General features: G+C 60.5%; 1 protein-coding gene across 1 annotated transcript in view; it reads right to left on the bottom strand.

Annotated features, from left to right (window-relative positions):
- Positions 1–6561: 6561 nt before the first annotated feature.
- TACC1 (transforming acidic coiled-coil containing protein 1) overlaps positions 6562–12850 on the bottom strand; it is a 30745-nt gene continuing 24456 nt past the window's right edge. The window contains exons 9-13 of the mRNA XM_086767806.1: positions 12443–12486; positions 12181–12341; positions 11523–11629; positions 10784–10904; positions 6562–10315 (exon numbers count right to left, since the gene is read on the bottom strand). Of these exons, the coding sequence (XP_086623932.1) occupies positions 10247–10315; positions 10784–10904; positions 11523–11629; positions 12181–12341; positions 12443–12486 (502 nt within the window). The 3' untranslated portion in view covers positions 6562–10246. The remainder of the gene's footprint in view (positions 10316–10783; positions 10905–11522; positions 11630–12180; positions 12342–12442; positions 12487–12850) is intronic.

Below are 12850 nucleotides of genomic sequence, written 5' to 3'. Positions count from 1 at the left end.
CCGTGCCGCTCGCTGCTGCTGTCTCAGGGGGTCTTTCCTTTTTTCACTTCAAGGCAAGACTCCAGTTTTGAGGCTCCAGAGCCATGCATTTGAAGATTATTTTTTTTTTTCCCAGAGCAATCGCACACCGTTCAGCGCTTGCTGCACCGAGCGTTCAGTAAACACATTGCCTCAGCCCCCGGCATTTCTGATGGCCGGGATCGTTTTTAGAACAGAGCTTTTTTCCCCTTCCATGTTGCAGAAGATTGCCCCAACGCTGTTACTGAAACCATGTGTGTTCATTTCTGAGTGACTGTGCCCCAGGCCCGTGTCGGCACCCCGGGAGGAGCCGAAACCGCAGTCTGTTGCAGCCGCCATCGCCGGTGCAACGCACCGCGGCTCGGTGTCGGCGGGCGAGGGCCCGCTCCCACCCGGCTCTGAAGCGTGTGCTGGAGCGCGGCGTCGAACGGAGCCCAGCCGCCCGGTTTGGGTCAGGTTCCTGCAGGAGCAGCGCTTGGGAAGGCTGCTGCCAGCACCCAGGATGGGACTGGGGAGCAGGAGTCACCCCCCACCCCACGCCGCCCGGGACAGCGTGGCTCCCTGCGGCTGCACCCTCGGGAAGTCCCCGCTTTCTCTCTGGAGCTGCATCTGGCCCCGAGCACTTTCTCCCAGCGCAGGTGAAACCGGCGCCGCCGAGGGCGCGCGGGGAGCCTTGCTCTCACAGGCACAGTGCTTTCCCAGCATTTTGCACAAGAGGTTATTTTTTTTTTCTCCAAAACCTTCCTGCCGGACCCCTCCAGGGCTGTCTGCCCCTCTATCCCCAGTGAAAGCCCAGCGTTCAGTGCCGTTGGGTAAACGCTCCGTGCAGCTCCACAGTGGCGGCTGCTCCCCTCGCAGCTGCCGGCGGCCGCGGCCACGTGTGTGAGGAGCAGCTCCCCTCCCCGCGCCCAGCCCTCTGCAGTTTCCCCGTTGGGGGACAGTCCGGCCCCACGCCCTGCCAGATGCTGCAGGACAAACTACATCATTTATTAATTACATCAGGAGAAAAGCAGTTATGACCTCCCTCCGCCAGGACCGCGGCAAGCCGGTACGCCCAGCGCGACTCTAGCCTGGGCACGCATTTCTCTGTGCGTGACAGAGCAGGATTATGGCATTGCCCCCCGTGCACCTTCGAAGGGAAAGATCGTCCCCCAGCGTGGCTGGCGCCTTATTCCTCGCGCCGCCTGTCTCCCCGCGGACCCCGAAGCCCACCCTCACCCCGCTGCAGCGCCGGCAGAGCTGGTCTGAACATGCCCAGCACGGACTGTAGGGCTTTAGAAGGTGCTGTAAGGGAACCAAAACCTGAAGCGTGAAAAACCACCAGTTATGGAAATGAAGGCCACGGTAACTGGGTTATACTTAGAATAAAAAAAAAATAAACCTAACAAATAGAAAAAAAAACCAGGAGGTTGGAAAAGCGACTTTCCTGCCCCAAAGCAGGGCTGGCCGCTCCCCCGGGCGAGGACAGGGCCGTGCCCATGCAGGCTCTGGAAGCCTTGGCGCTGGGTACCCACCAGCCCCTCGCCCACCCGCACCCCTCGTCTGTCGCACCCACGCGTGTCCCCTCCGGCCGCTGGCTCTCCCCGCTCGCCATCCCTGCCTGCTGTGCAAACACTAAACTGTTCCGTCGGGTATTTTTGCAGCGGGGCATCTCCCGCGGCCCTTGTGACTCGCACGGAGCCCGGCTCTGCAGCGGCTTGGTGCGCTACGGGCGCAGTCACACGCCAGCTAGTCACACTGCTGCCCTTCCGTTATTCGCAGAGCCTTTCGGTTCTCCTCCTCCGCTTTTCAACACGTTCTGCTGCCGGAGGCTGTCCGGGGGTGCGAGCAGCCCCCTGAACTCGCAGGGACACCCAGTGAGCAGGCGTAGGGGCACGAGGGGATCCCCAGTGTCCCACCGGCATCCGGGGTCCCCCGCAGGAGAACGTGCTCCGTGTACCCGGGGACGGAGCAGGGCCCGGAGCAGACAGGACAGTCTGCTCTCGGGATGCCTCCCCTCCGCCGGCAGCAGCCCAGCGTCCCTCTCGGCTGGCGTTATCCGGGGACTCGGCTGGCGTTATCTGGGGATTCCCGCCTTCTCCAGGCCTGTCTGCCTTTCGCCCCAGCGCTCTGAGGGCTCTGTTTCAGGAGCATCCAGCAGCAGGGAGTCCCACGGCTGGATCCAAGCACGCCAAACTATTTATTTAGTTCTGTCTGAACTTGCTCTTTTCGGTTTCAGTACCCGTTCTCTTTTTCCTTGCGTTTTGACTGAGGGAAACTCCCAGTAGATCGCTTTGCCGGAGGAGCGGCGGCCGGGCTCAGTCAGCGGTTTGCTGGCTTTGCCCTGCAGCGCCTTTCCTGCAAATTCCCGCTCTTCTCCCCACGCTCCCCGCCATCCTTCGTTCTTCCCTTTTCCTTGCCCCTCATCCCTGTTCGCTCACCTTTGCCGTCCTCTGCCGCAGAACGAGCAGCCCCGAGCGCTCCCCGAGCTGCGTGGACGCCAGCCATCCCAGAGCGCGGTGCCAGCCCCGCGCCAACGCTCCCCTGTGACACAGGGGACAGCCTGGGGGGGGGGGGTGACAGCCAAGGGGTGAACCAGGCACCCGAAAGTCCAGTCCCTGCGCCTGCAGACCCGCAGCACTGTGGGGACAGACCCCCCCCCCACCGTGCAGCGTGGCAGGGGCTTGCTGGGGGTCTCAGGGGTGGCTTCCCCCCACCAAGCAGCGCCAAGAGCTGCACTGAACCGGATCGCCCAGTGTTTCACACCAAATTTGTTCATAGTCCGTCCAGGCCGGTGTCTTTGCAGCCACGGGTGGAACGAAAGCGTTCCCACGGCCGGGACCCCCAAGCCAGCACAAAGCCCGGGAGCAGCGCCGGCGGGGCGGTGAGCTGGGAGGGGGCTCTGCCCCGGGCCCCCCGGCTCTGCCTGGCGGCTGCGCTCCAACAGGCTCCGTTCCCACAGGGAGCACTGGGAAGCCAAACCGGTTTGGTTCGGGCCACTGTCTCGCGAGGCTGTGGTTTTCCTGGAAACGAGACGCGGCGGCTGGGAAGATGGTTTTCAGCGACAACGTTTATTTGACTGACGGCGGCTCGGCCTCTCGCCTGCGCGCATCCCTAGGCTATGGCAGCAAGCAGCTACGCCGGGCCGGCTGCCCCTCGCCCGCGCCCTCACAGCCAGCTCAGCAGCAGCTGCCCCGCCAGCGCGGCGGCCAGCAAGGTGGGGAGGTGCGACGGCCTGGCCCCCGCGACGTTCCGGGAGCCCCGCGCAGGCCCGTTGCAGTCGTCGCTGAAGCAGCATTGCAAGGTGGCCCCGCCGGAGCCCCCGCGCCGGGCTTGGTCACAGAAGGACTTGTAGGAGCAGGATTTAATGACGCTGTCTGCAAGGAAAGGCAAACCCCAGTTAGGAGCTCCCACGCGTCGGGGGCTTCGCTCCTCCCCTGCGAAGCCGGGGGGAAAGTGGGGTCACATCCCAGCGCGGTGGGTTGCCGATGCGGAATGAAAGGGGCTCCCTCCTGCCCGTGGGACGGCTGGTGGCCAAGGGATGCCCCCGTGCTCACAGTGCCCCAAGTCACCGCCAGCGCACGGCACAGCCCCGCCGGCAGCGGCGACCACGGACTTACAGCCACCCCGCGTGAAGGCGCGCACAGCCACGGGACTTACTGGGCGCGGTGATGGTGGAGCAGGCGTCAGCGTACTGGGGGCAGCTGTGGGAGCCCTGCTTGTTGCAGTCTTTCTCGTTGGACGCAACGCACCTGTGGCATTTCAGCGCCTGACCTGCACAAAGACGGAGAGGAGGAGGAGGAGGGAGAGCGGCGGCGACGCTCCGTGCCGGAGCCCTGAGTGCCGTCCGCGGTCTGTGGATCTCCATGGCCACTGGTGACCCCGGCACAGGACAGGGAATCGCAGGCTGGGGTGAGCGTCAGTCAGAGCCGAGCGGCTCCGCCGGCCGTGGACAGGCAAGGCCGCGGCACGCGGCAGGCGCGGGGATGGGGGTCTTTCCTGTCGCGAGATGCGCGCAAAACTCTTCCAAGTGTGACTCAAAGCGATGAGACCTGAACGGGGCAGGGCAGCTCTCCCGAGCCCCTGCTCTGTCAAAACTGCCCACGACCGAGATCCCTGTAACCGCCCTCACAGAAAAAAACAGGCAGAAATAATATTAAAAAGCCCAAACCCTAAATCTTTGTCTTCTTGCGCCGAATTTCATTGTAATGCACATTTTTGGCGGGGAAGGGAGGATTCACTCAGCCACCGGCGGCAGGTTTTGGGTGTCCGTGTGTCTGTGCCCCGCAGCAGCACTGTGCACGGAGAGCGCACCCCAAGGTGCCCCGGGACGGGGTGCAGCGATGGGCAGCAAGGTGCCAGGCAGGGAGGATGAATCCTCTCCAAATTCTCCTCAAAGGCGGCCACAGGCGTGTGAGGCAACAACCAGCCCCCTGCCTCCGCCAGCGCCCCGCCTCGGGGCTGATGAGAGGCTGTCAGTTTGGGGTTTTTTGGGAGGAGGGGTGCTCAAGGAGCTCTCTGGGAGAGGAAAATGTGCCACTGAGAGAGGTCCCGGCTCAATTTAGGAACCAGCTGAGCAAATGTGAAGCTGTTATTATGCTTTTACGACAGCAAGAGACGTTACATAACAGCACTGCTTTAAATATCCGCAGGAAAAGCACCCCTCCTCCCAAAAAAACCCCAGACTTGGAGGTCCTGAAATGATGGATCCCCATAACTTCCAGCTGACATTATCAACACCTGATTTTGGTGGCGCTGGTTAAACTACCTCTGCTGTTGGGCCTGACGTCTGTACTGGGACTGATGCCTATACTGGGACTGACGTCTGTACTGGTTTGCTGGCTGCGCAGAGCCCTCTCGTGGCAAGCGGGGCGGCCGGGTGGGACCCGCAGGGACCAGGGCTCCCGCCTGCATCTCCTGGGAAAGGAGGAGCCGATGTCTCACGGAAAATTGGGATTTTGTGGGGCCAAGAGCCAGCAAACGCCTGCCATGAGCCCACAGTCACCCGAACTTCCCCAGCGGGACCGCTTGTCCCGTGCTTCTCCCTTGCAGTTCTTCACAGCCCGGTGCCACCTTTCATTTACCAGCCGCTGAAAACAGCCGTGGTTGGTCTTCCCTTGGTGCAAAGACGCTGAAACCATCCCGACCCGACCACACTGCACGGCACTGCTGAGCTGCACAACCCCCTTCCCGCCTTCTCCAATGGCTTTTTGTGATTCCGCCTTTGCGGAACCGAGTTTGAGCTGGCAACGCCGCTCAAGCCATGAGAAGCAGCTGCTCCTTGGCCCAGGTTCCTCCTCAGCCCCATCGGAGATGGAGACCGGGCGGCCCCGCGGTTGCTGCCCGGCACCGCGCGCTTGCGCTTTGAGCAAGTGGCAGAGGAGAAGGCGCGGGGCAGGGGGCTCCTCGGAGGAGAAAGCCGCCACCCCCCCCCCCCGAAAACAATACTTTTCTGCAGGGATGGGAGCAGCATGGGGCGGGGGCACAATGGGCGCAGGCCAGGCTGCGGGCGGGCGGCAGGGACGGGGTGGGCGGCAGGGATGAGCAGCCAGCAAGCAGAAGAGCAGCTACAGCGATTTACCCCGCCCAGCACTGCTTCAGCCACGGGACACTTACTTTCTCCAGCCAGGGCTGTGACGATGGCCAGGGCCAGGAGGGTCTTCAGGGCGGACATGTTCAGCAGTGCGCAGCACGGGGCGCGTAGCCTCTGTTTTGTCCGAAGGTCTTACAGCTAATCTGCTTGGGCGATTGGATCACCAGGCCGGGGATAACGCACTTACCGCAGCCCCTGGCTAATGCCATCTTAGCCGGGGAGGACGGGACGTGGCTCCCCAAGGGCATGGGCCGGGCCGGGATACGGGAGGTGGCGGAGCACCGGTCCGGTGCCAGGGGAGGTGGCCGGACCTGCCCACGCTCACTGGGCTGGGCTCTGCTCCACGTCCCACCGGCACCTGCTTTGGGAACCCTCTCCATCTCTGGACACGTCACCTTGGGTGGCTTTCAAAGCTCCCATCCAAGCCCATCTGCTCCAGCCAGAGAACAACCCCTTTCTTGCTGTTTGCAGCAGCCGAACTGGTGAAAAACCCTCCGAAATTTCCAGCCCACCAAAAGAGAAGTGCAAGAGAATGACTGAAAACACGTGCGGGGCTGGCGCCCAGTGGAGCTGGCCCAGCACTCACCAACACCCCAGCCCTCAGCCGCGCAGGGCGGTCTCCGTCCTCAGGAGGGATTTACCCAAGGCCATGAAAGGTATCAGGGTCAGCGTGGGGATTACGCCAGGTCCCGCTGCCCAACGTCCCCCCACCGCCCTCGGCTCTTCCTCCCGGCCAAGCGCAGAATCTGCCAGGCGCATCGCCGCAGCGTGGTAGGAGTCAAGGGGGCACCAAAGTTGTCTCAGGGCTGAGTTTCAGCATTTATCAGCCCAGATTTCAGGAACAGACGATAATCATGTTTATTGGAAACCAGCTGCGTTATCAACCATGTTAATAAAACCAGGCAGAACACAGCCCTTCCTGTCCAGCTTCTCCCAAAACCCCTCACCAACCTCACAAACACCAGGAAAGCTTTCAAGAGTGATAAACACAATTTTTATTCAGGCAATGACACATGGAAAAAAATATATTAGTAGTCATTATAATAATTTCATTTGTGTGAGTAGAACTCTTAAAATATTTACCTGACATACAAAAGGGAGATTACTGTACATATAAAACCGACGGTGACGCAGTTACGTGGGTGGCACAAGGCGATGGGGGGGGAGTCACTGCAAAGAAAGGTCCTGCCACGGGCGGAGCACGCGGGGGGCCGGGGGGAGCGATGTGCAGGCAGGGGGGTTGCTCATTGGCACTTCACGTAGACAGAACCGCACACTCGCAAACAGCAACGCCGGCGGCTGAGGGCAGGCCCCCGCCGCTGTCAGACAGGGATGGTTAAATTCTGCTGCAAGAGAAAGAGCACAAACACAACCAGGCCGCGCTCCCGACGCACGGCTGGCCGCAGAGCTTCCCCGCGCTGCTGCCACATCTTGGCTGGGACAGCGCGGCGGCGTTTGAATGCCCCGTTTTTGCGAGACGTGCGAGGGAGCTGCTGTCCCCCCGCTCTGCCCCGGTGCCGTTGGGGAGCCAGCGCCGGCATCACGCCTCCGCGGCCTGGCCGGGCGGGAGCTCCGGGCCCAGCGCTGCCGCCAGCCCCGCACGGCGCAGAGCGGCATGCAAGATGCAGCAGTCCTGCCACTGACAGTAACAAACACGCCTTCTGTGATCTATAGCTCTAACCATTATATATATATATTTATATATGTAACTATAACCATATTATAGTTAATAAATCATTCCTTAGGAATCTTCTTTGCCCGGACGGGAAGTGCATGCGGACAGGCACAGGAACGCAACAGCACTGGGTGAGAGGCGGCAGACGTGGGACCGGGAGATGCGAGGGCGCAGAGACGGGAGGATTACGGCCGCGGGAGCCGCTCTGCACAGCCGGGCCCCCCAGGTGCCAGCAAACGCAGAAACCGAGCGCCAGCCCCCGGAAAGAGGGGAAGGAAACGTCCACGGAGATGGGCTGGGGCATGGAGACCCCACTGGTGCACGGGGCGAGGGCTGCCATGACCCCCGGTCCCGACCTGGGCCCTGCCTCCCACGCTTCCGCCCCATCAGCCCTGTGCCGGGACCTCGACCGCTGCTACGAGCGCGACAGCAAACCCGTGCACCAAACCAGAAACGAGCCCCACATCAACTTTTTACAAGCTCCGAGAGCTTGTGCCACGCTGCTCTTCGAATTCTGAACCCCTTCAATTCCGGACAGCTGCAAAGAGAAAAACCCAGCTCCCTCAGAAATCCCTGGCTCTCAAGGGTTTCAGTTACCGCTGCAAAGGCGCAGCCCCCCGCGGGGTCACTCCCCGCTGTCACCGGCGCCCTGCGGCCGGGGAAGGGCCACCCAGCCAGGCAGGAAAGCTGCTTCGGGGCGGGATGCACACAAGGAGAGCGGTGCCACAGTCTGCAAAACCTCAACACTGGTGAAACGGAGGGAAGGGAGTCACGCTCCCGTGGGCTGCGGACTCCCCAAACAGAAATCCGTTTTCGCAGTGGTAACTGACAAAAAAAAAAAAAAAAAAAAAAAAAAAAAAGAAAAAATTAAAAAAAAAGGAAAAAAGTTTTTTCCTTTCTGGCAGCTGTGCAAAGGGGTGAATATTCAGCACAGAGCCGCAGGTGCACAGCTCCGAGTGGTGTCAGCCGTCGGCTTCCCACCGCGCAGCTACCAGCCCGATCACTGGGATAACTGGGAGCGTGGTGAACGGCCCTGCGCTCTGCGTACTAGGGCGGGCTGCCGGCTTCTTTGTCTGCTGAAGCATGTAATAAATTCTCTCTGTACGCAATAAACTAATAAAATAACTATCAGGTGCACAGCTCCGATCTGAACAGATGTTTGCACTGCACGCTCGACACAGGGCATTTGAAAATAGAAGGGAAACAGCTCGATTCCTTTACAAAAAGGTAGCAGCAGAAAGGTTTGCAGAAGTCAGAGCGGCTGGGGAGGAAACAGCCCACAGAGTTCCCTTATTTGACACTTTACCACTACCTGGTCAAAGCGAGAGCGGAGAACCCTCCACCGCTGCAGCTACCGCCCGAGCCCACCGATCCGCTTTCCGCGGGATGGGATGGGTCCGCACTGACGCCAGGCAGCACCCCCAGCCCGCGGCACAGCCCCCAGCCCGCGGCACACGCACGCCACCGTCGCCGCTCGCAGCCGCCGAGCGCGGCACCCGTGGGCCCGCAGCCGGGACAAGGCGGCACCGCACGGGGCACAGCTCACCGGGCAGGGCTCGCTCGCGTGCGGTGTCACCAGGAGGGCACGCGCGGGATCCAGGCACGGATTTAAACACCTCACATCACCATGGAGCCCCCCAGCTCCCAGCACAGGGCAAAGGCAGCCTCAGCGGTGCTGCTGGAGCTTGGCATGCCCAGAAAGGTAAACACCTCTGAAACAGAGCAGGCAGCTTGCATGGAAACTCAGATCTTGGGCTGCATCCAGACTTCAGAGAGTATTTTACTGCTGTCTGGATCTGCCTTTGCCTGTAAAGGCTGGCTCTTGTTTGGTTCTCTTAATATTCGGTGCTGTAAGGGCATTTTCGACAGCAGCACAAGACCCAGGGCCGGGCTGCGCTCCTCCTTGCCTTTCTGCGCTGAGCCTTAAGCCAGCAGAACCGTGAAGCAGCTCAGGGTTTGCTTCCTTCCTCCTGCAACAGCCGAAGTGGGGAGCTGACCTCGCTCTGCAGTGCGGGGAGCCAACAGCAAGGGGCCTGGCCTCGTGCATTTTAAAGCAGGCTCCAAACCCCATGTTAAGAACCCTTGGGAGGGGCCCGGGCTGCGGGCAGGGAGGCACGGGGAGGACAGACGGACCAGAACCAGCATCTCCCCATTTCTCAAACACCCCTTGGTGCAGAACCTTCCTGCACTCCCCTCGGCTGGGCTCTCCTTGCAGAGGACTTCAGTCACTACCGGTTAAGTGGCCATACCTGTGCTCGTGGGGGAACAAGACGTGTAGCAGGGCTGTGCCCAACGGGAAGAAGTGAGCAGAGAACCCCAGTGCTCATCGTTGCTAATAAAGTGCACAAATGCAGAGACATCGGCTTCCTCCGAAGGAGGCACGGCCAGGGACAAGGATGTGCTGTGCATCACCCACGTACCAGAGACCAGGACTGGCCCCTCAAATACCACTGCCCCCCCTAAACCGATCGATCTGCTGGGCTTCAGCCAGGGGATCCACGCCAGGTCCCCTTCTGCAGCGCAAGAGCCGGCGGGTCCAACCCTGGCATCAGCCAGGTCCCAGGGCAGGACCTGCCATGCTGCTGGACCTGTGCAACTGAGCACGTGAGGACAGTGACAGAGCGCACGGGGCACAGCTACACCCACCCCGGCCGAGGGGACAGAGCCCGGGGTGTCACCTCCCAGCTGAGAGGTGACACCCGCGCAGACAGATAGCATGGCAGCCGCTTGCTGCTGACCCCGGGAGGGACCCGCACGCCCAGCCTGATCGCAGGGAATCCAGCCCCAGAGCCCTGGGAGAGAGAGACGGGGACAGTGTGGAGACCGGCCCTGCATGGGGGCCGTGGGGTCCGGCAGCCAAGCGGAGCGGGCAGCTGGACACGTGTGCTTCTCTGCTGGGGGGTCCTGGGTGATAAGGCAAGGTGCTTGACGTTACGGGAAAAGCGGCCAAGTGCAGAGTGCTGGACGAGGGGCAGTGAGACTCAGTCTGTCTTCCCCAGCTTTGCTATCAGCTCGTCGCAGATCTTGGTCAGCTCCTCAATCTCCTGGTTCTGGGGAAAAAAAAAAAAAAAAAAAGCAGACCTTGAGGACCCCCGCGGCGGCACAGATGGGGGATAACGCCCAGGCCCATCTGTCACTGAGCCAGCGCAGGAAGGGGCAGCCAGCTCCTACGCCTGCCCCTGCGAAAGCTCCTCTGTGCAGCATCCAGGTGCTGCAGGGACCCCCGGGCTCACCCCTCCTGGTCCCCAGCAGATCCCAGTGCTGCAGAGACCCACAGCTACCCACCAGCAGCCCACCACACTCTGCCCATGCTCTGAGACAGCCAAAGGCACGCCAGCCCCGAACCGGCAGCCACGTCACCACACGCAGCCACGCCAGTGCCTGGGCAGAGCTTGCACCTCCATCTGCATGAGAGGACACAGTGGTACACAGGGTGCTCGGGGCAGGAAAACAGTGCCCCAGAAATCCAGAGCCGAGCCAGCACAGATCACAGAGAGGAGGCCAGGCGGGTGCGCTACCTTCTGCTGAAGGGCTCTCTCCAGGGACTCCACCTTCATCTGCTCCTTGCGCAGCCCGGCGTGCAGCGCCGCGCTCTCCGCTTTGGCCTTTGTGCGCACCTGGGCGATCTCCTCGTTGGCTCTGCGGTGGGGTTTGGAAAGAAGGGGACAGTGGTCACGTCTTTGGGTGCAGCCAGGAGCACCGCAACATAACATTAGACCATGCTGCGTCAGCAGAGCCCGGCTCCTGCTTGCCTGGCTGCATCAGAGGTGGTTTTCCCATACGGAAAACCTGCCTGAAACTGGTTTAATCCAACTCCTCCAAACTCCTGTACGAAAATTCTGCTTTCTCAGAGAGAAGCTAAACCAGTTCCTCACCTACTTAACTTGGGGCTACTGTGTGTTGGTGAGCCACTGCTCATCGGCTGAGCCTCGGGAGCTTCGCAACCCTTCGCACACCGCAAACATGAGCCCAGCTGAAATGTAGGGACTCCTTAAGTGACTGTAAGTAGACCATAAACCTCAGTTTCTCCATTAAAAAAAACTAAGCGAAGATCAGAGAATCCATTCAGGGATTTGTGCTGGCTTACTCACAGCCGTTTTAAGTCACTTGAGCCTGAGGTTGTAAAAGGCACCTTTTCACATCAACAAGCTCCTGCCTTCCAACCTCAGGAACGCCAAACCGAGACACTGCCCTACAAGGTCTTTAAGCACCCAGAAAACTCCTCAGCACGCCCAGCAATCTCATGCATGACCTTACTTGTCTAATTTTTCTTCTGCGTGGACTTTCAGGGCCTGATACCGCTGCTCTTCTTGCTTGACTCGGGTTAAATAATCTTGAGCACACTTCTTCAGAGCTTCTTCATTCTGGGAAAAAAAAAAACAAAAAAAACAAACAAAAAACACACAGGGACTGAGCACAGAGATATTGCTCTGATGGGATGAGATATCCTGTTCTGAGTGTGAAGGAAAGAGGCTTTAAATAGACCCAGCTTCTTTCTCCCTTTTGCTGGAGTCCCTTAGCCAGCTCGGCAGCATGGAAAAACGGCGTGTAGATGGAGGCAGGGCTTCTCAGGGTGCTTTGCCCTGGCACCTGCTCCTCCCTTGGCCGCAGCTCTGCCCAGGGCACAATGCTCCGCTGCTCTCAGCGGGAGAGTTCCGGGGAGGAGTGCAGAGAGCAGCCAGCTCCCTGCACAGCCTGGCTCCCCACACAGCCTGGCTCCCCACACTGGCTTCCCCTGGCATTTGATTCTTGCTCATTTATCACAGAGCAGGCAGGGGAAAGCGAGTGAGCAGCCCTCCCAGCAAGGCCTGGCACATCTGAAGCAGCACTGCGTGGGACGGGAGAGTCCTGGTGCTGCAGCAGGGGCCAAGGTGGGGCAATGCTGCAGGGAAAGAGAGGAAACCAAGGTAAGCACCTTCTTAAAGCCTTCCAGGACGCCCTTCAGGTTTTCGTATCTCCTGAAGAGATCCGACAGCGACCTCTCCACGGAGTTCAGGTCTGCCAGAGCCTGGTCCTTTTCCACCGTGAGCTGCTGCAGGTTCTTCTGAGACGTCATGTTTGTCCTCTGCTCGTCCTCTGTGATGGAGAAGCAACAGTGGGGACACAGTGACGGAGTGGGGACGGCTGTGGCAGCCAGATCCCTGCCCCGCGCAGCTGGCCAGGCGACAGCACCTTACCTATCATCTGGGCAATGGTCTTCTCATACTCAGCCACGATTTTCCTAGAAGGAAAGGAGAAAAAAGCAGGGAGGAGGTAGCAGTTTTTTGCAGACACAGACCTACAATTCTCCTTCCATCAAACTGCCCCGGGGCTGCCCCTTCCCCACACCATGAAGGCTGCCCAAGCAGCAGCCTGTCTGCAGAGCCCCAGCTGCTGGTGCTGCAGCTCCCACCATCGCTGCTCTACGCTGAGACCCCCTTCCAGCCGCTGCCGCTGGCACCAGCGCAGCTAATGGGATTTTATTCCTGCAACAAAGAAACCGGCAGGCTCAACACGGCACAAGCACAAAGAGTACACGTCTGCTAACATGTTCCACGCCGACGGTGCTGAGCCGGATCATCCCACCACGGCCCGCGAACCCACCT

The sequence above is a fragment of the Chlamydotis macqueenii genome, chromosome 27, assembly GCF_036417535.1.
Source record: "Chlamydotis macqueenii isolate bChlMac1 chromosome 27, bChlMac1.mat, whole genome shotgun sequence".
Classification (NCBI taxonomy): domain Eukaryota; kingdom Metazoa; phylum Chordata; class Aves; order Otidiformes; family Otididae; genus Chlamydotis; species Chlamydotis macqueenii.
This window is presented reverse-complemented; position numbering and strand designations above follow the sequence as displayed.